General features: G+C 44.3%; 1 protein-coding gene across 2 annotated transcripts in view; it reads right to left on the bottom strand.

Annotated features, from left to right (window-relative positions):
- Positions 1-25,329, bottom strand: part of ANLN (anillin, actin binding protein) — a 115,272-nt gene that overhangs the window by 51,699 nt on the left and 38,244 nt on the right. For both annotated transcript variants that reach the window (XM_077269238.1, XM_077269236.1), the window contains exons 3-13: positions 23,929-24,213; positions 23,523-23,839; positions 23,053-23,341; positions 20,204-20,388; positions 19,985-20,092; positions 16,426-16,522; positions 13,869-13,988; positions 12,345-12,610; positions 12,109-12,260; positions 11,834-11,981; positions 10,592-10,727 (exon numbers count right to left, since the gene is read on the bottom strand). In XM_077269238.1, coding sequence (XP_077125353.1) covers positions 10,592-10,727; positions 11,834-11,981; positions 12,109-12,260; positions 12,345-12,610; positions 13,869-13,988; positions 16,426-16,522; positions 19,985-20,092; positions 20,204-20,388; positions 23,053-23,341; positions 23,523-23,839; positions 23,929-24,213 — 2,103 coding nt within the window. The remainder of the gene's footprint in view (positions 1-10,591; positions 10,728-11,833; positions 11,982-12,108; positions 12,261-12,344; positions 12,611-13,868; positions 13,989-16,425; positions 16,523-19,984; positions 20,093-20,203; positions 20,389-23,052; positions 23,342-23,522; positions 23,840-23,928; positions 24,214-25,329) is intronic.

Raw genomic sequence — 25,329 nt, 5'->3', positions numbered from 1 at the left:
GCAAGGGCTCAAAGGGGGGCTCTTGAAGAGCACAGAGAACTAGGTTCAGGTCCCATGGTTCCAAGGGCATCTTGTAAGGCGGAGCCATATGAGAAACACCCTGGATGAAGGTCCTGACCTGCAATCTGTTTGCAATCTTTCTCTGAAAAAGAACCGAGAGAGCAGAAATTTGGCCCTTAAGAGAGCTGAGAGCAAGACCCAAGTCTACGCCTGATTGGAGGAATTCCAAAATGTGAGGGATAGAAAAACGGAGGGGGAAACGTCCCCGCTTCCTGCACCAGGCGAAGTATACCTTCCAGGCGCGGTGGTAGATGCGCATAGAAGAAGGCTTGCGTGCGCGGAGCATGGTAGATATCACCGTCTGGGGCAACCCCTTCTGCCTCAGTACCCAGGACTCAACGGCCACACCGTTAAACACAGGGCCTCTGAGTTCGGGTGGTAAATGGGCCCTTGAGACAGGAGGTCTGCGCGACTCGGCAGCCTCCAAGGTACGTCTGAGACCAGTTGAACCATCTCGGCATACCATGTCCTGCGCGGCCAGTCCGGAGCGATGAGAAGTACTGGGATCCGTTCTGCCTTGATCTTCCTGATCACCTTTGTCAGAAGAGGAATTGGGGGAAAGATGTATGGGAGTCTGAAACCCTGCCATGAGAGGACGAGAGCGTCGGCTCCGAAGGTTGAGGGGTCGTGAGACCTGGCCATGAAGACGGGAACCTGGCAATTGAGGCGAGATGCCATTAGGTCCACGTCCGGGGTCCCCCATCGAGAGCATATCTGGTGAAAGATTGCGGGATGGAGAGACCACTCTCCGGGATCGAGGCTGTGGCGACTGAGAAAGTCCGCTTCCCAGTTTTCCACGCCTGGGATAAAAACTGCTGAGAGTATGGAATGATGTGTCTCGGCCCAGCGGAGAATTAGCGTCACCTCGATCATGGCCGCCTTGCTGCGAGTGCCCCCTTGGCGGTTGATGTAGGCTACCGCAGTGGCGTTGTTGGACTGGACTCTGACCGCACGGCCGGAGAGGAACGGCTGAAAATGATGGAGAGCCAGTCTGATTGCCCGAATCTCTAGGATATTGATGGGCAGCTGGGACTCCTGCGGAGACCAGCGACCCTGAGTCGAGTGGCGCTGGAACACTGCACCCCAGCCGAAGAGACTGGCGTCCGTTGTGACAACCAGCCAGTGCACCGGAAGGAAAGACTTCCCCCGAGTCAGGGAGGACCTCTTGGTCCACCACCTGAGGGACTGTCTGATTGGGCGAGAGAGAAGGAGACGGCGGTCGGGCGAGGCGGGATTCCTGTCCCATACTGCCAGAATGGCGTGTTGTAAGGGACGGAGGTGAAAAACCGCAAAGGGCACTGCCTCCATTGCCGCCACCATCCTGCCGAGTACCCTCATGGAGAAGCGTAGGGAGTGAGAGCGAGGTTGAGTAAGCTTCCGGACTTCTCTCTGAAGAGTGGATACCTTTTCCGGAGGCAAAAGTACTAGACCCTGAGAGGAGTCTAAGATCATTCCCAGGTAGGATATGGTTTGGGCCGGGACTGGGGAAGATTTTTTGAAATTGATTTTCCAGCCCAGGCGCAAAAAGGTATTTATAGTGACGTCTACCGCTTCTGAACAGGACCGGAAAGAGGGGCCTTTTATGAGGATGTCGTCCAAGTAGGGCAACACCACTATGCCTCGAGCATGTAGAATGGCCACGGCAGCTGCCATGACCTTGGTGAACACCCGAGGAGCAGTGGCCAGCCCGAAAGGTAGGGCGACAAACTGAAAATGGTGCCCCTGGACCGCGAAGCGGAGGAAGTGCTGATGAGACGGTAGGATGGGAATGTGCAAGTAAGCGTCTTGAACATCTAGAGATGCAAGGAACTCGCCCTCTTCCAGAGAGGCAATTACCGAGCGGAGGGACTCCATACGGAATTGACGTACACGGACGTACTTGTTGAGGAGCTTGAGGTCCAATATTGGACGTACTGAGCCGTCCTTCTTTGGTACAATGAAAAGATTGGAATAGAAACCTTGGTACCTCTCGTTCTGAGGTACCGGGATGATGACCCCGTCTTCCCATAGCGATCTTATGGCCTGAAAATACTGACGGACCCTTGCTCTGGGAGGAGGGGACTGGAAGAAACGAGATGGGGGAAGAGAGACAAACTCTATCTTGTAACCGAAGGATACCAGTTCGCGGACCCATCGGTCGGGAACTACCGAGAGCCACGCGTCCCGAAAGAAGAGTAGGCGGCCGCCAACTCTGTCGGTGTCCTTTGGCGTCTGCCAAGAGTCATTGAGGTGGAGACCTGTTAGGTCTGGGCCCCCTGGACCCCTGTTGTCTGGGTCTGCCTCTCCAAGAGGGAGAAGGTTTGTAAGATGGCTGGGAGGTTCTGTCCTTGCGCTGACCTCTCCCGGCGCCGGGTGGCGCGGAGGGAGAATTGGACCAATTGGAGCCGAAACGGAAATAACGGCCTCGGCCCTGTTGGTTGCGAAAGGGGCGAAAGGTCCGTTGCTGGGGAAGGAATTTGCTCTTTCCCCCTGTGGAGTCTGCGATAATTTTATCTAGTTTGTCCCCAAAAAGGCGTTCGCCCTGGTATGGAAGGGACGTGAGAGATTTTTTGGATCCTGAGTCCGCTTTCCAGTCCCTGAGCCAAAGGGATCTGCGGATCGTGACAGCATTGGCCGCTGCCTGTGAGGCACAATTGGCCGCGTCTAAGGATGCGGAAACTACAAAGTCCCCCGCTCTGGCAATCTGAGTGGCCAGGTGTGAAACCTCGGGGGGTAAGTCGGCGTGTAGAGCTGTAGAGGCTAAAGACTCGGCCCAATGGGTCATGGTTTTTGCAACCCATGTGGCGGCAAAAGAAGGGAAGAGAGAAGCCGAGGAAGCTTCAAAAGCCGAGCGAGCCATCTGGTCAATTTGTCTATCAGTGGGATGCTTGATGGACGCGCCCTCGGAGGAGGATAGAACCGCCTTGGTGGCTAGCCGCGACACTGGCGGGTCCACGGAGGGTGACTGAGACCACTCCTTAGCAAGGTCCTGAGCAAACGGATACTTCAATTGCATAGCCTTCTGACCTGAGAAGCGTTTATCCGGACGGACCCTGTGGAGATCGACAATGTCCTTAAATTGAGGATGCGTAGGAAAAAATCTATGAGCCTTTGTGGTTCGCCCGAATGACACGGGATGAACCGCCTTGGACGGGGTTTCCTCCTCTAACTGTAGCGTCTGACTTACCGAGTCTATGAGAGAATCTAGGGTCTCTTGGTCGTGACGATACTCTAGGGAACAGGACACGCTGGATGCGTCGTCCAGAAAGGATTCCCTGCTATGAGCTGGGGATGAGTGACGAGAGACTTCGCTCTCTGAGCCGGAGGGCTGATCACGGACCGGAGATATTACCCTGGACTTCTTTCTAGATGAGAGAGGGCTTCTGGAAACGGTACGGCCTCTAGGCCGAGAGGGGTTTTTAGGCCGCGTTACATCATCCGTGGAAGCGCCCTGGGTAAGGGACGGGTCACGGAGGGACTGTATCGTCCTTTCCAAGGATGCCACAGATCGAGCAAGGGAGGACGCCCATGCGGGGGTACTAGGCTCACTACATTCCGGGTCAGAGGCCGGAGTATCCTGTGCCGCAGACATTTCGCAGGCGGAGCACAGCGGGGTAGTGTGACCTCGGGGCAGAGATACCTTGCAGGAGGTGCACACAGCAAAAATAACAGAGTGGGTCTTTCCAGTCCGTTTTTGCCTAGACTGTGACATCTTTGCCATAAAGTGAGCGTACTGGCAGGGGAAGAGACAATCCTACTGAGTGCGTCTCACCAAGTTCTGCGGTGCTTGGCAGGGAGATCCTGAAGTCCTGTGCGCTGTGGTGCTGCAGAGCCGCCAGCGCACTTCCTGGTCCAAGATGGCCGCCGAGATGTGAGAAGAGCGCTTCTCGGGAACGAGAAGCGCCCAGAGAGAGAGAGAGAGAGAGAGGGAGGGGGGCGTGTCGTGGGCGGGCGGTGGATTCCCTGCTATGCGCGTCGGAACGCTGCCATTGCCACCACCATCCTGCTGTATGAGGGAGGGAGTCTGATTGTCCGTGTTGGAATCCGGACCAGGGACGGTAAACTGTGTCACCGTCCTAACAGAGCGCCGGATTGCCCGTGCCCCGCGGCTGCAGCGCCGCATTAGAAAGAGGATAATGGATCCCTGAACGGGCGGTCCCCTGTCAGCTGGTCGGCCCCCGCACTTACCTTGTGCGATGGGGCCGATGCTCCATCCACCTTCACCTTAGTAGGGAGAGGGTGGAGAGCTTCTGCCGCCGTGCAACATCCGCTATGTTCAGTGGTGATGCAGTGGGCGGCTGCACGGACGCCATGGCATTCTGTCCGGCTGTGCCCTGGCTCCAGGAAACTTAGGTGGATGATTAGTCCCCGTGGTCGCCTGACAGGGAGGGAGGGAGATCGGAACGCTAGCGAACCGTCGCCACACTGGAAAGTGAGCCAGGGCTGGCATCCATCGTCGCGGGAAAGGATACAGGAGGGACGCTCCATGTACTTGCCCGTTGTTGGTGCGGGAGAGATCAGAGCTGAAAATTTGCCTGTCGCTCCCTTCCGTTAAAAACAAAAATTGGTGGGGTCCTGAGGACCCAAGTGCCTCCTGAGACACTAAGTAAGAACTGGCTCTGGATTGTCCAGCCTGTGGGTGTATACTGCAGGGGAGGAGTTAATCTTTTGTGTGTGTTTAACTTAGTGTCCTCCTGGTGGCAGCAGCATAACACCCATTCGTCCTGTGTCCCCCAATGATACGTAGGAGAAAATCAGGTTCCTTGCATCGTGTTCTCATACACTTTATGCAGTTAATAGCACACTGTGTCTGTACTGCTACATACTTAGGCAGTTAACTGGTTCATGCAGATTTACATGAACACCCGAGCCTTACACTATGGCTGGTCCAAATAACTAAAGCAATTGTTACCATCCACCTCTCGTGTCTCCCCTTTTCCTCATAGTTTGTAAGCTTGCGAGCAGGGCCCTCATTCCTCCTGGTATCTATTTTGAACTGTGATTTCTGTTATGCTGTAATGTCTATTGTCTGTACAAGTCCCCTCTATAAGTTGTAAAGCGCTGCGGAATATGTTGGCGCTATATAAATAAAAATTATTACTATTATTATTATTATCTTTTACAATGGTAACCAGGGTAAATATCGGGTTACTAAGCGCGGCCCTGCGCTTAGTAACCCGATATTTACCCTGGTTACAAGTGAACACATTGCTGGCTCGGCGTCACACACGCCGATCCAGCGATGACAGCGGGTGATCAGCGACAAAATAAAGTTCTGGACTTCTAGCTCCGACCAGCGATATCACAGCGGGATCCAGATCGCTGCTGCGTGTCAAACACAACGAGATCGCTATCCAGGACGCTGCAACGTCATGGATCGTCGTCGTTCTCGCTGCAAAGTCGCTTAGTGTGAAGGTACCTTTAGGCTATGTGAACACGGTGAGGAATTTTTGCGTTTTTTTCCCCGCTATAAAAACGAGATAAAACTGCGGAAAAAAACATACATTAAGCATCCTATTATTAGAATGCATTCTGCATTTTTGTGCACATGTTGGCGTTTTTTTCCACGGAGGAATCGCATTCCGGAAAAAAACGCAGCATGTTCATTCTTTGTGCGGAGTCGCGTGGATTCCGCACACATAGGAATGCTTTGATCCGCTTACTGAGACCGCTACGTCATCTGGGGGTCATTGCCGCTAGGCATTATTGGGAACGGGAGCATCACAAGGAGCGGGAAGGTTGCCGAGGACGCTGGAAGGTGAGAATATCACGATTTTTTATTACTTTTTAACGTTCTATCTTTTTACTATTGATGCTGCATAGGCAGCATCAAGAGTAAAAAGTTGGTCCCGCTTGTCAAACACTGTTTGACAAGTGTGACCAACGTGTCAATCAGTTTTCCAAGCGATGCTACAGATCGCTTGGAAAACACTAGAATTCTGCAAGCTAATTAAAACGCTAGCAGCCAATTCTGCATGCGTTTTTCCTGCGGCAGGAGTTGCAGAATTGCCACGGAAATTTCCGCGGCATTTACGGACGTGTGCACATAGCCTAAATGCAGATATTCTACACAGGAGAAAAAAAAACTTGCAGTTTACACTAAATGGGAACATGGCTTAACCCCTTCATGACAGGAGGCATTTTCGGTTTTGCTCCCCTTCCTCCCAGAGCCATAACTTTTTTATTATTCAATCAGTCAATATGTTAGGACTTGTTTTTTGCGGGACGAGTTGTACTTTTGAACGACACCATTGGTTTTACCATGTCGTGTACTAGAAAATGGGAAAAAAAGTTCCAATTGCGGTGAAACTGCAAAAAAAGTGCAATCCACACTTGTGTTTTGTTAGCCTTAGTGAACCTAGTAAAAAGCCAATGTGCACACGTTCAGGAATGTCTGTAGAATTTTCCTAAGCAAAATCAGACTCCCTGCGCAGGAAATCCACTTGCGTCTTTTTTTTGAGGATTTTTTCGCTTTTTTTTCCGCAGAGCTTCCCAATGCAATAATACAGCGGCAAAACCGCGAAAAATCTGCAAAATTAATGAACATGCTGCGTTTTTTTTTTGGGCGGAAAAAAAAAATGCAGCATGTGCACAAAAACTGCAGAATGCATTAAAAATTATGTGATGCTTAATGTGTTTTTTAAGCTTTTTGCAGTGGAAAACCGCTGAAAAAAACGTGAAAAATCCTGAACGTGTGCACATAGCCTAACTGCTAAAACTGATCTGCCATTATGATCCTTCAGGTCATTATGCGTTCATAGACACCAAACATGTCTAGGTTCTTTACCCAAGTGGTGAAAAAAAAATTCCAAGCCTTGTAAAAAAAAAACAAAAAAAAAAAAAACAACAATTGCGCAATTTTCCGATATCGGTAGCGTTTCTATTTTTTGTGATCTGGGGTTGGGTAAGGGCTTATTTTTTGCACGCCGAGCTGACATTTTTAATTATACCATATTGGTGCAGATACAATCTTTTGATCACCCGTTATTGCATTTTAATGCAATGTTGTGGCGACCAAAAAAAAAGTATTTCTGACATTGAGTTTTTTTCTCGCTACGCCGTTTAGCGAAGAGGTTAATCCTTTTCTAATTGATAGATCGGGTGATAACAAACGTGTATTTTTTTGTTGTTTTATTTTGAATGGGGCAAAAGGAGAGTGATTTGAACCTTTATTTTTCTTTTTTTATAAACTTTTTTTTTCTTTACGTTTGGCATGCTTCAATAGTCTCCATGGGAGACTAGAAGCTGCCACAACTCGATCAGCTCTGCTACATAGACGCAATGATCAGATCGCCTCTATATAGCAGAATTACTCACTTGCTATGAACACAGACCACCGGGTGGCGCTCTCAGCAGGCAGGCAGTGACAAACAGAGGTCTCCAGGAGATCTCTGGTTGTCATGCCAACGAACCGGTGACCCATGATCATGTGACGGGGGGCACCGGTGGGCGGATTTCCGGCCTGATGGCACATCAAAGGGAGGGACATCGGTGTACTACTAGGCTATGTGCACACGTAGGGAGGGTCCTCTGCGGGTTCTCCCGCAGCGGATTTGATAAATCTGCAGGGCAAAACCGCTGCGGTTATCCCTGCAGATTTATCGCGGTTTGTCTTGCGGTTTCCGCTGCTGGTTTGCTCCTATACTATTGATGCTGCATATGCAGCATCAATAGTAATGTTAAAAATAATTAAAAAAATGGTTATATACTCACCCTCTGACGTCCCGATCTCCTCGGCGCTGCACGCGGCGGTCCGGTTCCAAAGATGCTGTGCGAGAAGGACCTTCGTGACGTCACGGTCATGTGACCGCGACGTCATCGCAGGTCCTGCTCGCACAGCAACCCTGCGAACGGACGGCCGCGTGCAGCGCTGAGAGGTGAGTATATCATTTTTTATTTTAATTCTTTTTTTTTTTTTTTTACACAAATATGGTTCCCAGGGCCTGGAGGAGAGTCTCCTCTCCTCCACCCCAGGTACCATCTGCACATTATCCGCTTACTTCCCGCATCGTGGGCACAGCCCCATGCGGGAAGTAAGCAGATCAATGCGTTCCTACGTGTGCAGAATCGCCGCGATTCTGCACAAAATTAGTGACATGCTGCGGAATGTAAACCGCTGCGTTTCTGCGCGGTTTTTCCCGCAGCATGTGCACAGAGGATTGCGGTTTCCATAGGTTTACATGTAACTGTAAATGCAATGGAAATTGCTGCGGACCCGCAGCATCAAAATCGCTGCGGTTCCGCAGTAAAAACCGCAACGTGTGCACATAGCCTTACGCCTGACGTCGGAAAGGGGTTAAAGCATCACGCCTCCACTTTAGCACCGGATCCGTTTTTTTTTTTTTTAATTCGCCAGATTGTGCCTGATGTGTGAAAGGGGCCTAAGTTTCCATTTGTGGCAGTGTTTCAAAAGCCTCAAAACAGTCATGATTCACTTTGGCAATTTTTTTTTTTTGGAAAGCCGAAGAGAGCTTTTACTCCCCTCCAGTGCAGAGTCTCCTGCAGCTTGCATTATGTTCTGTCAAGTCAACCCTGCAGCCGATAAGTGGTTGCTAATGAACTGCTTCACTCTTTCCTTTTGGATGAAACTGAAATAAAGAAGAAGAAGTTAGAAGTACTACTGCTCTCACAACTTGTGGATGTCAGTGACATCTGAAGGAAGTGAGGGTGAAGCAGGCATTAGTAGCCACTGATTAGCTGCAGGGCTCATGCGACCTAAAGGACTTACAAGCTCCGGAGCTGATGTCTTTTGAACAATGGCAGCTCCGGAAGGTACACACACAGTTTTCATTTTACGTGGGGGAATATAGTAATTAAGAATTTTTTTCGGAGAAAGACATCTATAATCTGTCCTATGAGATAAATGTCTGGCAGGGAGCAAATAGCGGTTCTGATCTCTGTTTCTCCTTTCTAAGGGCAGGCTTGAATAGTATGGCATGGGCAGGTCAGAGAACCACTGTCTCTCGATTCATTTTCTATAGGACCGACAGATGGCAGCACAGATTCAAAATTTAAGAGACACCTACTATACACAATAAAACTAAAAACATTAGGTGGTCTGCCTTTGTGACACATGCCATCTAATGTTTAATGGAATCCAACCACCCCAGGCTGGGAAGAGACAACCAGAAAGATTACCAACTGGAAGCCCATCTGACCCTCAGAACTAGCTTCAACATCTCCTATTCTTCAAACCATGTAGCAGCTTTTCTGAGATATATGTGAGGGAGAGCCAGGGCCATAGTCGTGGCTGAGATTAGCAAGTCTTGCTTGCCCTGGTCTCCCGTCACATGCAGATTATGTCCCATGGTCAATGTACTTGCCTCTCTATCCTTTGCACTGTCAGGGTCTTTTCTCTATTGGCCAAGGTCCCCTCAGGTCGTTGGCGTACAGACACAGTTCAGTTGCAACTTGAAAAGTAAAACTTTACTTCCTTCTTTGCACAGCGCATCCTTAACAGACACAGCATTTGCATAGGGTTCCTTACGACTCCCATTTTCCACTTTCCCTACCCTGTTCCCTTGATCCTTCAGTACGTGTCCGGGTCGTACCGTCTCTTGTGGTAACGTAGCGTCCTCCCTGTCCAGACTCACTGCGCTTGAGAGTTCCTTGTCAGTGTCACCCCGGATCTGAGGGCGTCAGCCCATGCGATGATCTGCCACATGTTGATTGACCTACGTACTCGTACTGCTGTGGACCCTCTGCTACTTCTGCTTCACCACTGGTGTACCCTGTGCTGGTTCAGCTGCACGTCTGTCCACCGAACCGATGGCTGTGTCCTTCGCTTAAACATTTTGGGGCAGCTTGAAAGCTCGGGCTCAAAGCCCACCCGAGGTGTGCAGGCTCCCTAGTCCCTCTGAACTAACTAGGAAACTGTTCCTGCCTTATCCCCAGTTAACCCTTCCTACAGTTAATGATTTACACTAATTATTATTTTGGGCCCCAGCTATATATACACATGCCGCTCTAGCTTACATGTGTAAAAAAAATTAGACTTCAATCACTGTTTATATGAAAAGATAACTCCCTTAAAGCCACTGTTAGGTCAGGAATTCATGTAGGGATAGCCTAGTACACAAACTTCCAACCAGTTCTCTTAGCTATATTGGTGTATTCTCTACATTGTGCTTTCATTTAGGGATACATTTTAACAATAAAAAAGTGTTTAGAGGATACATTTTTCGTACATACATGTCACTATGCATTTTTTCTATACATTTATAGAAACCCCAAAACAAAATTGCAAAATGCTTGTTTACAATAATGAAAAGAGAGGTCCCTCAACATACAATATTGATTGGATCGATATTGAACACAAATGTTGTATGTTGGAACCATAGCTATATGGAAAGTTGGTAATTAATTACACATAGCGACTATCAGACAACTGAGCAAGTGCTGACTGTGAAAGGAAGGCAGTGATTGGCTGGATATTCCAGCTTCACTACCAATCGCTGCAGCCATGATAAAAAGGCGCTGCACTCAGCGTACAGTGGCCCCCTGAAGGATATTGATAGATGAATTCATGGCATTTTGGGGAATCACTACTTACTTGATACCAGCAGTAAACGCTCAGCTTCTGCTTCAGTTTGGGATCCTTTTCCATGTTCTTCATCTATGCAGCAATTCAGAGCCTGGCTGGCCTGATGAATCACAGTTTGCTGCAGGCTGATCTCATTACTCAGCATCTACATTTAATAATACAAGTGGAGAAGTTCATCTGCGTGTCCAAAATTATGTAGCACAAACTCTCTATTTTGTTTAAAAAAAAAAATCCCCAAAATTGTATAATATAATTAGGAACATCCCAAGGGGGTACCTGTTCACATCAAGACCAACATCTTACAAGTATTCTTGAGGAAAAAACACCTATAAATAGCAGATTTAATTAAGCCAAGCAGTAGTAATTATACACACCAAAAGAAAATGCTAAACGGCACTAATAATTATAATATCAACTTTATTTAAGGAACAGGTAAAACCAAATACATAAAAAATGAGACACCACAGAGAACAGACACAGCTGGCAGGGATGGCTGGAAACTAAGTGGCTAACATAGAACAACCACCTCCCAATATGATATTAAGGCAGATAGTAATAGCATTCAACCAGAGTATAGCTACCGATATGGTGACTGACAAAAAAGTGCAAAAGTGCGAATCCTACAATAGTAACAGTTAATAAATATTCACAAATGTGATGTAGTACCAAGTGGTATACTATATAGTATAAAAGTATGTAAAAGGCATCAGTCAATATATCGGAAAGCATAACATACATCCATTAGCAAATACCAGGAGGGACATATTTACCTAGTAGGTGCCACCAGCCAGGGACCCAACCACACCCAACGCACGTTTCGCTAAGGAAAGCTTCATCCAGGGGTGGATGGATGAAGCATTCCTTAGCGAAACGTGCGTTGGGTGTGGTCTATTCTGGCCATCCCCAATATATGTTTCTATGCCAGCACAATACCGTCACCTAGACTGGTAACAAGAAATAAGCCACCCAGAACACCAACACCCATGCAGACTAAACAAGTGATGGGTGCACTTTTGGAATGTGAACTTGGGCATTTTTATAATTTGGTGAAAACAAAAGCATTTTTTTTTTCTTTTTTGTGGAATCTTATTGCAAAACTAACAACGACAAGGCTGCTGCATATACCGTGCTCACATGAAATGCTCTTGTATCAGGCCTCCGCCTTTTCCAGAATTCATAAAGAATGAAGTTCATCATGTTTTTTCACGGATTACTAGCCAGAAAAGGAAATTAAAACGCCAGTAACAATACCTTCATTTTTTGCTTGATGTTAAGAGGCCGTGGAGATGCATTCCTCTTGTCCTCGACGCGAGAAGACACATCTTCTTTACGGACAATTTTTTGCACTACTGGAGGACGATCAGACTCCTTGAATCTTTGTGATCTGTATGCGTCAATGCTGAATGGAAACAATAGTTAGACAGGCCAGATATTTGCATTTTGCACAGGGCATTAAATGTTCTTTTTTCCTTTAATATATAAACACATGTATATTACATACACACAGTGTATATATAAAGAAGTACCTATATAGAAGATTTGGGTTATCCTCTTCACCCAGAACACTCTCCTGGAATTCTGCAGCGTCCTCACTGGCTGAAGTTTGGAAAGTCACCGATTTTGGGCTGTCACAGATTTTACTACTGTCTGCTGCCATGCTGGATTTTGAGAGTAAGGCCTATATAATAAACAAAGTTGGTGAATTGCAGACAGTTCATTAGTAAAACATCAGGAGGAATAGTTAAATGCTACTTAGACATACTTCTGGACTTCCAACGCCAACTGTCTCTGCTAAAGGAGCGAGCAAAGACATAGAAGAAATGTTAAAAGCATCTTCCCCGTCATCTCTTTCTCCATCACTTTCCCCATCATCACAGGCTTTTTCCATTTGTTTTGATGAACTTTCTTCAAAGGTTTCATCATTCACATCTTCCAAAGCATCACTAAATATGCTGGTGATCACTTCTGAACTGTTTAGCTCATCAATATCTCCATCTACACTCATTTCAACTTCATTCGTCACTTCAACTGTTAGGAAGAGAAAACAAATAATCTAAGCAACCAAATTAAAAGATGAAGATTGATCTTGCCGTCACTATGGAATGGTATAGCTCCTAGCTATAGTCATCTCCATGCACAGGCTTTATACACTTCTATAACACAAGCGCCATCATCTATAGTAGCTTCACCGGTCACTACACTACAAACTAATCTAATCTTAAATGTAGCTTTTCTCTAGCAAGATTTTAAAGGATTTCAACAATCATGTTACTATTCAAGAATCTCCCTAAGATTAAGGTTTATAGGTAAGGAAATATTTCTAGTGTTGAAAATGTATTGGGCCATTTCTGTCATTTTGCATTTTCTCAGCACATCACTTAGCAATGCTGAAAACTATTAGTGGTTTATTTTCTATGTTGTGTCACTTGCAGGAAATGTGTATTTGTGCAAAATATGCTCTATTCACACTGGTGTAATGGCTTGCATATCTACAGGGGCTAAATGATATAACAGGTGGTCCAGTTTAATGGCTCCCACTTAGCATAAGTTTTGTGGGAAGATGGCTGAAAAAGCTAGAAGATACCTTCTTAATAATCTCTGTATTTAAGGCCAGGTTCACATTAGCGCTTCTGTGCACAGCGTATGATCCTGCATGCGTCCATATCTTTAACATTGTGTACGCAGGAACATGCGTTTGCATGTGGATGCGCACGCATGCATCGCTTCGCGGTGTGCAGCGGTGTCTGGTGAACGCAACATGTTACATTTTTTTGAGGCGTCAAATATTGTGCAATCATGCGCATGATTTTGTCAAAAAGACGCATTACTGTCTATGGGAACGCATTGGTACACAAAAACATGTGTACGCATGCGTTCGATACACATGCGTAATTCAGTCTACGCATGTCCAGGAAATAATGTCATCACCTCCACCATGTGCATAAAAACCGCAAACGTATGCCAAAACGCATTTAAATGCATGCACACGCAGCTTTTTTTGTGTGTCATGCGTAAGATGATGCGGAGGCGTAAGCATGCGTTTGCGCATGCAGATGATGCACTGCGCACAGAACCTAATTAGAACCTAGCCTAAGTCCAACAATAGCTTACGGCACCCCCTCTACACAAAAAAGGACTTTATACGTCAAGATGGATGGCATGAGAGGAGTTGAATTACTGGGCAGTACATACTTCATTGATAAATGTTGGTAGAATCATAATCTGTGCTATACTACTGCTATTCTTTCATACGGTGCTAACAAAGCATTAAGTTAGGAAAACTAACCTTTCTTTCCACCAACTTTGGCATCCACGTGTGGTTTAGACTTCTCTATAGATACAGAGGATTGTTGTATGGTTTTCCCAGGGCTGTGAAGACGATCAGCCATTTTATATTGCACTGCACCTAAGGGATTTTACAATAAATTAAAACACAATCAATGGACAAGTTTTACTTCACTCTTCCTGAATTACAAATTACCACCTATGCACACCACATGGATCCTCCGCAATCATGAGAATGGGGGGTACAGTTTCCCTTTTTTGAATGAAGTAGTTGAACATGAATATTGTTTAGGACTGAGAGTAGTGCTGTAATCCACTGAAATTGCATGCAAAAGTTTGGGCACCCCTGGTCAAAATTACTGTTAGGGTAAGTTCACACAGGACTTTTTTGCTGCGTATTTTTGCTGCGCTTTTTTATGCTAATTTTTAGATGCTTTTTACAGTACCAGCAAAGCCTATGAGATTTCAGAAATCTCATGCACACACTTTGGGTTTTTGTTTGATCAGTATTTTCCGCTTTGCTGCGTTTTTTGGACATAGGGCATGTCACTTCTTTCAGCGTTTTTGCTGCGTTTTTGCAGCGTTTTTCACCCATTGACTTGAATGGGTGATGGAAAAAACGCTGCATAAACGCAGCAAAAACACATGTAGCATTATTGGCTGCGTTTTTTGTGCAGAAAAAATCATGGCCAGCAGGAAGTGATCTCACAGTCAAGAGCTTAGGGGTGTGGTTAGTGAGGTGTCCATAGTGACAGTGAGCCATTGTGAGGTGTCCTGATTGTGACCTATTGTGAGGGAGTTTCTGGTAGTGAGGTGTGGAGAGCCATTGTGAGGTGTCCTGATTGTGACCTATTGTGAGGGAGTTTCTGGTAGTGAGGTGTGAAGAGCCATTGTGAGGTGTCCTGATTGTGATCTATTGTGAGGGAGTTTCTGGTAGTGAGGTGTGGAGAGCCATTGTGAGGTGTCCTGATTGTGACCTATTGTGAGGGAGTTTCTGGTAGTGAGGTGTGAAGAGCCATTGTGAGGTGTCCTGATTGTGATCTATTGTGAGGGAGTTTCTGGTAGTGAGGTGTGGAGAGCCATTGTGAGGTGTCTGGATTGTGACCTATTGTGAGGGAGTTTCTGGTAGTGAGGTGTGAAGAGCCATTGTGAGCCATTGTGAGGTGTCCTGATTGTGACCTATTGTGAGGGAGTTTCTGGTAGTGAGGTGTGAAGAGCTATTGTGAGCCATTGTGAGGTGTCCTGATTGTGATGTATTGTGAGGGAGTTTCTGGTAGTGAGGTGTGAAGAGCCATTGTGAGGTGTCCTGATTGTGATCTATTGTGAGGGAGTTTCTGGTAGTGAGGTGATAGCCATGTCTTGGTATGGGAGGATGAGCATTAATGTTTCCCAAAAAAGTTTTCCCCCCCAAAAAACACATGAAAAAACAAGCAGCTGAAAATTAGCATAAAAAAACGCAGCAAAAATACGCAGCAAAAAAGTCCTGTGTGAACTTACCCCAAAAAGCACCAAAAAACGCATCTATAAGCAGCTGAAAATTAGCATTAAAAAAACGCAGCAAAAAAACGCAGCAAAAAAGTCCTGTGTGAACTTACCCTTATTGTGAACAGTTAATCAAGCTGAAGGATAAAATGATGTCTAAAAGGCCTAAAGTTAAAGATGACACATTTCCTTTGTGTTTTAGGCAAATAATTATTTATATATACACACACAGGTGCTTCTCACGAAATTAGATCAACAAAAAGTTACTTCAGTTCTTCAATACAAAAAGTGAAACTCCTATATTATATAGAGTCATTACAAACAGAGTGATCTATTTCAAGTGTATATTTCTGTTAATGTTGAGGATTACAGCTTACAGCCAATCACAACCCAAAAGTCATTATCTCAGTAAATTAGAATACTTCATAACACCAGCTTGGCGGTTTCATTATGTAATCATTATGGAGCACCTCCTCTTGGCGCTTTCTATTGTTCTGTCCCTATTTTTCCTCTCAGAAAGTTATGAAAAATTGAGAACAGGTATAACCAACATGTTATCAATGTGCTCCCGGGTGAATCGGTGCTGCCAATACCAGACTGTGTGGGACACACCTCTGACGAACCAAATGGTACCACCTCCTTGTCAAGGCGTTCAAATGTTTCTAGTCGCAATAATGGAGGAATGAAACAACACACAGGTCTAAAGAAATGGGCTCAGAAATATTACTTGGAGAGGTCAATTATTTGCTAAGTCAGGGAAGCAACCACAGCAGAAGGCTATGCCGCACAGTCAGACATTGATACCAACATCGTAAATTTAAGCCTCCCTGCATGGAGTACTGAATTTTAGGATGTAAATCTACACTTCTGAGTGGGGATGTGGTCAATAGCTGTTTCATCTTACTTTATTAATTAGAGAACAGTGGAGCTACCCAAGTCCTGACGAAAATTGAGCACAGTTCAAAGAATAAATGAACGGTATAGCAATAGCAAAGCAAAAAAAGGGGTTGTATTTATATTCCTTCTGCTGGAGATAGTCGGCCTTACAAGTCAACCACCCAGTCGTGCATTATTACCTGTATCACTTTTCTCTGGTGTAACGGGGAACCTTTCAACTACAAGATGGGAAATGACATCTGGCTTGGGTGGTTTGTTAGAGGTTAAAGGATGAACCTGCATTTCCAACAATAAAGATGGTATAAACGAAAACAATATTTTCGGATTTCTATATACAATGTATAAAGAGATACAAAAGTAATAAATTAAGAAACGTTCCAATATTTCCAATTTGGTAACAAAACACATTGATCTTTATATAAAGATAACACTGAAGGAACACAAGTCACTCGTGTATAGTAAGAGTTCAGTAGTTTGGGTTTTCATTAGCAACAAATGCATAACCTGCTTCCTCAGTATTCCCAACCTATGCGCATCCTATTCGAAAAAGGAAATGAAGGGATTTTCCTAGCTTGAATTTTGTTGGCATCTTCAATATTTGATCCGTCTAAAGCCTCACACCAGCATAGACTTGCCAATACACCGTGTGCACAATTCTTAGGCAAGTGAGTATTTTCCCCATATTATTTATTAACAGATTTTAGAAATAAATTGATGTGCATTTGTGTAGTGAGGGAGGGTGAGGCCTAAGGCTACAACAATACCCTTTATCAAGATGTGCAGAATTATAAGTCAGCTTGGTATCCGCAGGCAAAAAAAGATTTAACTTAATCTGAAAGGTCAAAAACATATTAAAAATTCTCACAGAAGGATGGAGCACTCTTTGAAATTACTAAGATTTTGGGTTGCGATCACAGAACTATCAAAAGTTTGGTTGCAAATAGTCAACAGGCCAACAAAAAACAAGTTGAGGGAAAAAAAAAAAAAAGATGCACATTAACTTCCACAGATTTGAGAAGAATCAAACATGATACCTGACGACCACTGAACAAGACACAGAAGGTGAAAAGTAAGATTGGGCCAAGCAGTATTTGAAGACAGATTAGTCAAAGGTTTTATGGACTGATGAGATGAGAGTGACTTGTCAGACCAGATGGAAGGACCCATGGCTGTATCTCCACTTCAACTCCGTTCCCAGCAAGGTGGAGGTGAGGTACTGTTATGGGCCGGTATTATTAAAGAAGCACTCCTCCCAAAGGGTTTATGATCTTAAAGGGAAGGTACCGCGTTTGTAGATCATTAATAAATCACTTTAATTTAGCATAACATGCTGCTATAACCAAGTTTTAAATGCATGTGAAACAGATTTCGTGTGTTATATGAGTTTAAAGAAGGCACTGGGGGCTGACATCTTGGTTTCACAGCAGTTCACGACACTAACAGTGTCATTTTACGGCACCCAATGGACATAGGAGATAATAAACCGGCGCTGACCCCATCTATAACATTGCAGCAACATTAGCAGTGAGCTGGGCACGCCTCTGTGGGCTGCACAATTCACTGCTGTAGGTGTGACTGGCCTCCATTTTATTATAGCCCAGTGCTATCTGCTGAGCTCCACTTACTCTATCACAGGAGAGAAGCACGTCCTGGGCAGACATCCTCTGCTCCTAACATGCTGCCCTGTGTGCTTCTCCTGCTCTGTCTCCGCCTCCCCACTCACACACAGTCCCGGAGATCTCTGGTAAGCTGCATTCACAGCCTGCAGAGAGGGAGCTGACACCTGGTGAGAGAGCAGGAGAGCTGACAGGACAGGGATTAAGGTGGGGGAAGGGGGGATGGCAAGAGTGTTAGTCGCAAAACAGGAGACATAGCATGCACACAATATAGCATAGAATGCTCAATATGTGTCTCACTCATCAGTCTTTCTCAGCCATACATACCAATGTATCTCTCCCCTCCCTCCACATTGCCTGGCCATTCACTGCAGACCTGGAGCTCCTTCTTATCTTACTGAGGGATGAGTCAGACAGCTCTGCTCAGATAATGCTGCTCCATACACACCACATGTCTTCACTTTTCCTCCAGTCCACCATGCTGCTGAGCCCACTGTGTTCTGCTCTTTTGTAAAAACTCTGTAGCTGTGTTTCTGATGCAGTAACTGCTGGTGATAGCAGATCACAGGGCAGTCACACAGAAAATGGCTCTGCCCTGTGATGCTGCTCTTCATTCTGCCCCAGGGATATTAGACCACCCAAAAGGGGAGGGAAATGGTGATGTCAGCAGTTACTGCCCCAATTTTCCAGCTAACAGTAAAGCTGGTAAGTCTTACTATAGCTGCTTGAGGTCTAAAACGGAAAATGCTCCCCCTAGTGGTCAATATATATATTTGTAAGAAAATATATAATATTTTTCATATATAAATGTTTGCAAACAGTGCAAACATTGCATTAATACATTTTATTTACTATTTTAAGCTTAATTTCACAAAAAAACAAACTACAAAAAAACTGGTGGCACCTTCCCTTTAATATATTGCAATCATATTATATAGCACTGTCTACATACAATTGCTCATTTTGCCCTTCTACCCAGCTAATTCTTCTATTTTCTCTGCTCAGTGTAGAAACATGAAGTCTCTTCTACCCACATAAATCATTCCTCTGTTCACCTCCAGACCCAGCTATTCCCTCCTCCCCCTGCCAGGGACTTTTGCAGTGACTGGTGCAGGAAAAATAGACTGTTTCTACATAAAAATTAGAAGGATTCAAGCTAGTCCGTTTTTAATCAAGTGATGTCATAAACTAATGGAAAATACAAGAAATAACTGGGTAGAATGGTAAAATGAGCAATTGTAGGTACACAGTGCTATATAATGTGATGATTGCAATATATTAAGAGGATAAACACTTTGATGGCAGGAGAGCGTCTTTAAAGAAGAGCAACATGGACCTTTTCAGGTTCAAGATAAACTGAAAATCAATTCCCAAATCTGTTGCCAGCTTTTACAACACATTTTCTTCCAGCAGAGGTACAGAAAAATTTGTATACATCTTTTAAGAATCCCATGATTTTTATGCAGAATAATGCTCCATCGCTTACAGATGAAAAGCCCCTTACCTAAACCCTACTGAGAACTTGTGGGCCTTCTTCACAGGAGATTTGCAGCGAAGAAAAACTGTACACCTCACTAAGCACTGTCTGGGAGGCGGTGGTAGGCGCTATCCAAAAAAGTGTTCGTCAACAGATTAAGAAACTGACAGACTCCATGGTCGAAGGCTTATTGAAATCTAGGGTGGCTATAGTGGTCACCAAAATATTTCTTGAAATGTATCTTTGTAAATTTTGGGTAGTTTGGTTATTATTCTCACTACCAAAAAAACATTTCTTGAAATGGGAAAACATTTTTTATTTAGTTGCATAATAATTTTGCACACAAAAAATGTTTCCTAATAATTATGCACACAGATATTCTAAGAGACAAAAGCTCACTTTTACGTTCTTAAATGTTCAGGTTTATTAAACTTTTTGTTTGACTGACAGCCCTGTAACTGGTCAATAATTTAAATAATAAAAATTGCCTAATTATTATAATTGTATAGTGTACAGGTGATTGAGTTTGGTACTGCAAAGTTGTCTCATTTCATTTAAATAGCACAAAAAAGTGTCACCGTTTACTTGTCTCCATCATTTCTCCATGATAAACATGTGTTGGTAAATTATGACATAAGAAATTACCAGTTGCGGCTCCTGCGGTTTTGTTTTAGTCGTATCTTCCTTGTCTGCATTCCACACTCTGCCTTTATCAAACCTGCTACGAAGAGCTGCAAGTTCTCGCTCACGTTCCTTTTGAAATAACAGCACAAAATAATAATAAAGTGTCAAGCTAGTAAAAGTACAAGTTTGTAGCAAACACAATGGCATCTGTGACAAACGATTGTGGTAGAAGATAAACACCTGCTTCTGCTGCTGTGTTAGGCTAGCAGTACTGGAGACATCATTTTGCTTCAGCAGCCTTTCTTGGATACTCCTTGTATTCGGCGTCAACACTACAGACTTTAGGGCAAGATTTGTCGGTGCAGGACTACGTTCTTGACACTTCTCTCCAAAACGCTCCAGGAATGATTTAATTCCAGGCCCACCTGTAACACAGTGGGAACTACTTGTTATGTTCTAAGCGACAGATGATGAGCATGTGGGTTTAGTTTAGCACGGTGGTAATTTAACATATTAAACTGGTGGTATAATGCAAGCAACAGAACTCACTTTAGGCAGGAAGATTAACAAATACATTCTTTTAGGAGAGTTGCAGGTTGTTGTTTTTTTAATGAAAAAAAAAAAGTCAAAAAACAAAACACACAAGCAAGCCAACTTGGTTATGGTTGTAGCTTCCTTTTTATAATCAAGCATTGAGTCCAAAGTCATCTCTGATTCTGCCAGCATCAGGCGACTGTGAGCTGTATGATCACAGCTGCCACCTGGTAGGTATGTTGCGCATGCGCCCGCCTGCTATGTGGCTGGTGAATGCCGATCTAGTGTTTATTGTGGGCGGGTCACGTGGGGCCCCACGTGTACCGGCCCACATGACCTGGAGGACGGCATTTCCCTTAGCCGTATTAGCGGTCGCTAGGATATGTACGGCCGTTTCCGGGTCATGGCTGATGTTTACTTCCGGTATCTGGCCTACTTATACAGCACATGTTTTACCGGTGACTATGCGCCCCCTGACGAAGGGTTCCGAAACGCTCGTCGGGGCGGACACCGGGACTCTACAGCTGCCTGACACAAGACCTCCAGGGTGATGTACTTATCTGTTACCTTTGTGCCCTATTAAAGCCTTGTTCTATGTTCATATTAATGTTACACTAACCGATACGTTATATTGTGATATTATTCTATGGCTGTGGGTTATTTTGTATATGGGCCTTTGAGCCATTGGTCATTTAACCCTGTTGGTAATAATTGACCCTTAAATGTACACGGTGATACTAAACATCTATTTGCTTTGGGTCAGCAGCTGCCCTCTCCGGGTGTCTTCATTTGTTACTTGTTTTTAAGTCATTATTTGGGTGACTATGTTGTCACCATTGCCTCCTGATATTTGCACTTTAATAAAGCAATTTTATATAAAGACATAAAGTTATCTTTTTGGATTTTTTCCTCTCTTTTTGCTCCCATGTAGGTAGGTATATATTTTAGCATGCTGCACTGCCACAGTATTATACAGAGCTTCTTAGAAATAGATTAAAAAAGCTGTACAACAGGGTGGTAGACATCCTTTATAAGGAAAATCAGATGTCAGGTTCCGTTTAACCAATTCAACATTGGACAAACTCTGAAGTCCTATCTTCCAAGCAGTTGCCTTACATGTTTGGCACAAGAGCTGTGTTCACGTGATCACCATGAGAGCACAGCTTAACTGACAGGCGAGCCCCTGCAGCAACTGCCAGGGACGGTGCCAGTACAGTCTCTGGTTATTTAACTCATGAAAAGTTGTGGGTCAACAGCAACTGCAGGATTTGGAAGATTGCGTCAGGGAGATCTCGAGTCGGGATCGTCTTTCATGTCTAGTTGGAATGCAGCTGGAAATATGCATAGTGCATGCGTGCGGTCAAGTTAACACCCGCACTCGCCGCTGACACAAAAGAATCCTGAAAGCGTGACGTGCACATACTGTGAGGTTTCAGAAAAACAAAAAACTTAGTGGAAAAAAAAATCTAGCTCACCGCAGTAGAATCCAAATGCCTGTGCACAGAAAAAAGTTTGTTTTAGCAGCAAACAAGCAATATCAAAGGAAAGGTACCCAGCAGCAGATCCATTGGTGAAAATTATTTAAAAACAAAAATCTTTAATATATAACATGGTTAAAATTATGGCATAAAACCATTAATTTACAAAAAAGCAAGTAACCCGGGAAACTCATGGCCTTACACGTTTCAAACCGACTGGTTCTTAACCATAGTTCAGAGTGTTCCTCACACTCTGAACTATGATTAAGAACCAGTCGGATTGAAACGCTTTTTGTTTTTAAATAGTTTTTCACCGATGGATCTGCTGCTGGATACCTTTCCTTCTTTGTGAGGTTTCAGAAGTCTGCAAGCACAAAATAACTGCTGACTTTTAGTAAAAGACCAGACTACCCCTTCAACTCATCCTCAGTGCTTGCTGACAGGCTGCAGGGATGTGGTCAGACCTAGAATGTGTGTGACAGCTTCAGGCAATCACTAGGCTAAATAGTCATGCCAATGTACAACGCACGCACAAGATCACGGAGCCCAGTGATTTGTTGTAGCGGTCACATGCCCTCTAGCAGGGATGTTATTATAGTCTATCAATTAAAATAGTGGAGGAGAATCACTGTAGTTCCGGAGGGAAAGTGCTGGGCCTCTCTGACCTTTCCCGGCGCCTGTGCACTGCAGTACTTTGCTCTGCCCTCAACAGGACAGACAAAGTACGCCTGCGCAGGAGCCGCAGCGTGAAGACCAGAAGAGGACGTCATCTGATGAAGATGGGAGGCGCCGGACCCGGACCAGCAGCGGGACCACCGCTGGGTGAGTATAATCTAACGTCTTTTTCTCATCTTTTAGGATACATCAGGGGCTTATCTATAGCATTACAGAATGCTGTAGATAAGCCCATGATGCTGGTGGGCTTACCTCACCTGCGATTTTGGGGGTGACAGATTCCCTTTAAAGAATGTGGGTGCCCAGTTGCCATAAAGTTGCTCATGCTGTCACTCATGCAAAAATATGTCATCCTATATTATTCATGTAAGCAGACTTTTCCATTCCATTTCCGATGCGTACCTGGTGTAGCAATCTTATCTTTTGGTGGTGCAGATGTTGCTCTACTGATCTCTTCTTTCTGGACTGTCTGCTGAATTGAAAATACCTTTGAGGCCGGTCTCTCACTTTTCTGTGGGGTAGATATTTTGGTAGACAATGTTTTTCCGTTCTGAGCAGGGGGTAAATATTTCTCCGTCAGCTTGGAAGGAGCAATGCTCGCTGGTTTATCCTCCAATGACTTGGATTTTTCTGTCTTGTTTGTGTAAAATGCAGTGGAGCTTGTGGATTTTGCCTCACCAAGTTTATTCTCCTATAAATCAAGGAATAATACAACTGAATAATAAAGTGAATTAAAATATTACAATTAAAATTAGTAAAGGTTTGCATTATAAATCTCATACTCTGTGCTAGAATAGCAATAGACATAATACAAACAAGTACATTTATGTAATTCGTTATTAGTAATCAAACAGTAACAGTGCACTACGTACCCCGGTGCTGGAGACTGAGGCTTTATTCACAGACCCAGCTTCCTGCCTCACACTGCCACTACTGATGCTGGCAGATGCTACACTGGCAGTGGACACTTTTGATAAACAAGCAGTACCAGGCTTTTCTTGTGTATTGTTTGCTTTAACACTGACATGACTTAGATCATCTTCCCAGGAACCAATTGTTGCAGCAAGGTTGGCAAAACGACCTCGTCGGGTTGAAGGAGTGTCCAGATTGGCAGCATGAGTCTGTGGCTTTGGAGGGGACGGGATACTTTCTTTTACTGGATTGAGGTTTGGTGATTCTGGAGGACTACCTGTAGAGCAAAATATAAGCATGAAGATTTCCTCATTTGTGACTCATCTCATGAATTAAACAATTCTTTAAATGATTTCTGTGATTTACCATTAAAATCCCAATGTCGCCTCTGCTGTGCCAACTTTTGCATACGGGATTTCACAGAAGACACATTGTCATGGTCCGCAGGGTCAATGCTTGGCTCTTCTATCTTCAGAAGAGCAGAACTTGGAGGAGACAGAGGCGCAGATCTTGCTTGTGCCAGTGAGGGATTCTCTGGAGGACTCAATTTCTCTGGGATTTCAGGCTCTTTGTTTTCTACCTCTGATTTTTGTATATCAACATTATCAGAACAGCGTCTTTTCGACGGTGATGGCTTGGAGCTTGGTTTAGCTGACAAGAGAAAAACATTTTCTTTATTATAAACACTTCAGAAAGAAACAAGAATCAGCACTTTAATGTGTTATTCCCATTTTGCACAGTATAGGCCATCAATGAAGAAAAATGTTGCTTTTATTTATGCTTTCTGTATACCAGTTTTAGTTGATGTACCATTTCTTTGGTGTCAGCAAAGTTATTTCCTACCTCTGACCTGCTTTCCGTAATGAGGACTACATTTCCCGTGATGCCCCCAGCTTTGCAGAGACTGAGTTTCATCACAAGGCTTTTTCTCATATCTAATAGCAAGCAGTGATAGATCAGTGACGATCTGCTGACCTCTGAAGTGTACAGCAGTCTGTGTATCCCATGTGATGTAGCTACAACCTGTCTGCCCTGCCCAAGTCAGCATTTAGAGGAACACTCCCAAGTCTGTATTCCCTATTCCTTTCTAAATATATAGAATCATAGTCCAAAAATCCTAAGTAAAGGCAGAACACCTCACCAGACATAACCACAACCCAGGATACAGTAAAGAATTCCAGGCTCAGAAAAGATTTATGCAACATAAAAATATACAGTGGGGAAATAAGTATTTGATCCCTTGCTGATTTTGTAAGTTTGCCCACTGATAAAGACATGAAAAGTCTATAATTTTAAGTGCATGTTCATTTTAATATTGAGAGAATATCAAACATAAAATCCAGAAAATTACATTACCTACCCTTTTTATTATAGACTGTTCATGTCTTTGACAGTGGGCAAACTTACAAAATCAGCAAGGGATCAAATAATTATTTCTTTCACTGTATCTAAAAAAAAATGACGGAACATATATTAGGGAGACATAATGAGAGCCTGGGAAAAACCTATGAAAGGGATCATACATTAATTTAATAGCCAGGGGTATAGGACAATAAAGTGACATTGCTAATCTTAATTAAATATTGATCTGTCACCACAAATGCTAAATAAATAAGATCCCCAGGTTCCTAGACACGTCATAGCAGCATAACAATGAGACCTTGTAAATAGGTGATGTTAGCAGCAATAATCACTTCACTGCCAATGGGGTCCCAGCTCCTGCCCCTCTGCAACACTATTAACATGCAGATTAACCCCATATCTGCA

The sequence above is a fragment of the Ranitomeya variabilis genome, chromosome 6 (genome assembly GCF_051348905.1).
Source record: "Ranitomeya variabilis isolate aRanVar5 chromosome 6, aRanVar5.hap1, whole genome shotgun sequence".
In the NCBI taxonomy this organism is placed as follows: domain Eukaryota; kingdom Metazoa; phylum Chordata; class Amphibia; order Anura; family Dendrobatidae; genus Ranitomeya; species Ranitomeya variabilis.
The sequence above is the reverse complement of the archived record's forward strand: the minus strand, read 5'-3'. Positions and strand labels throughout refer to the sequence as shown.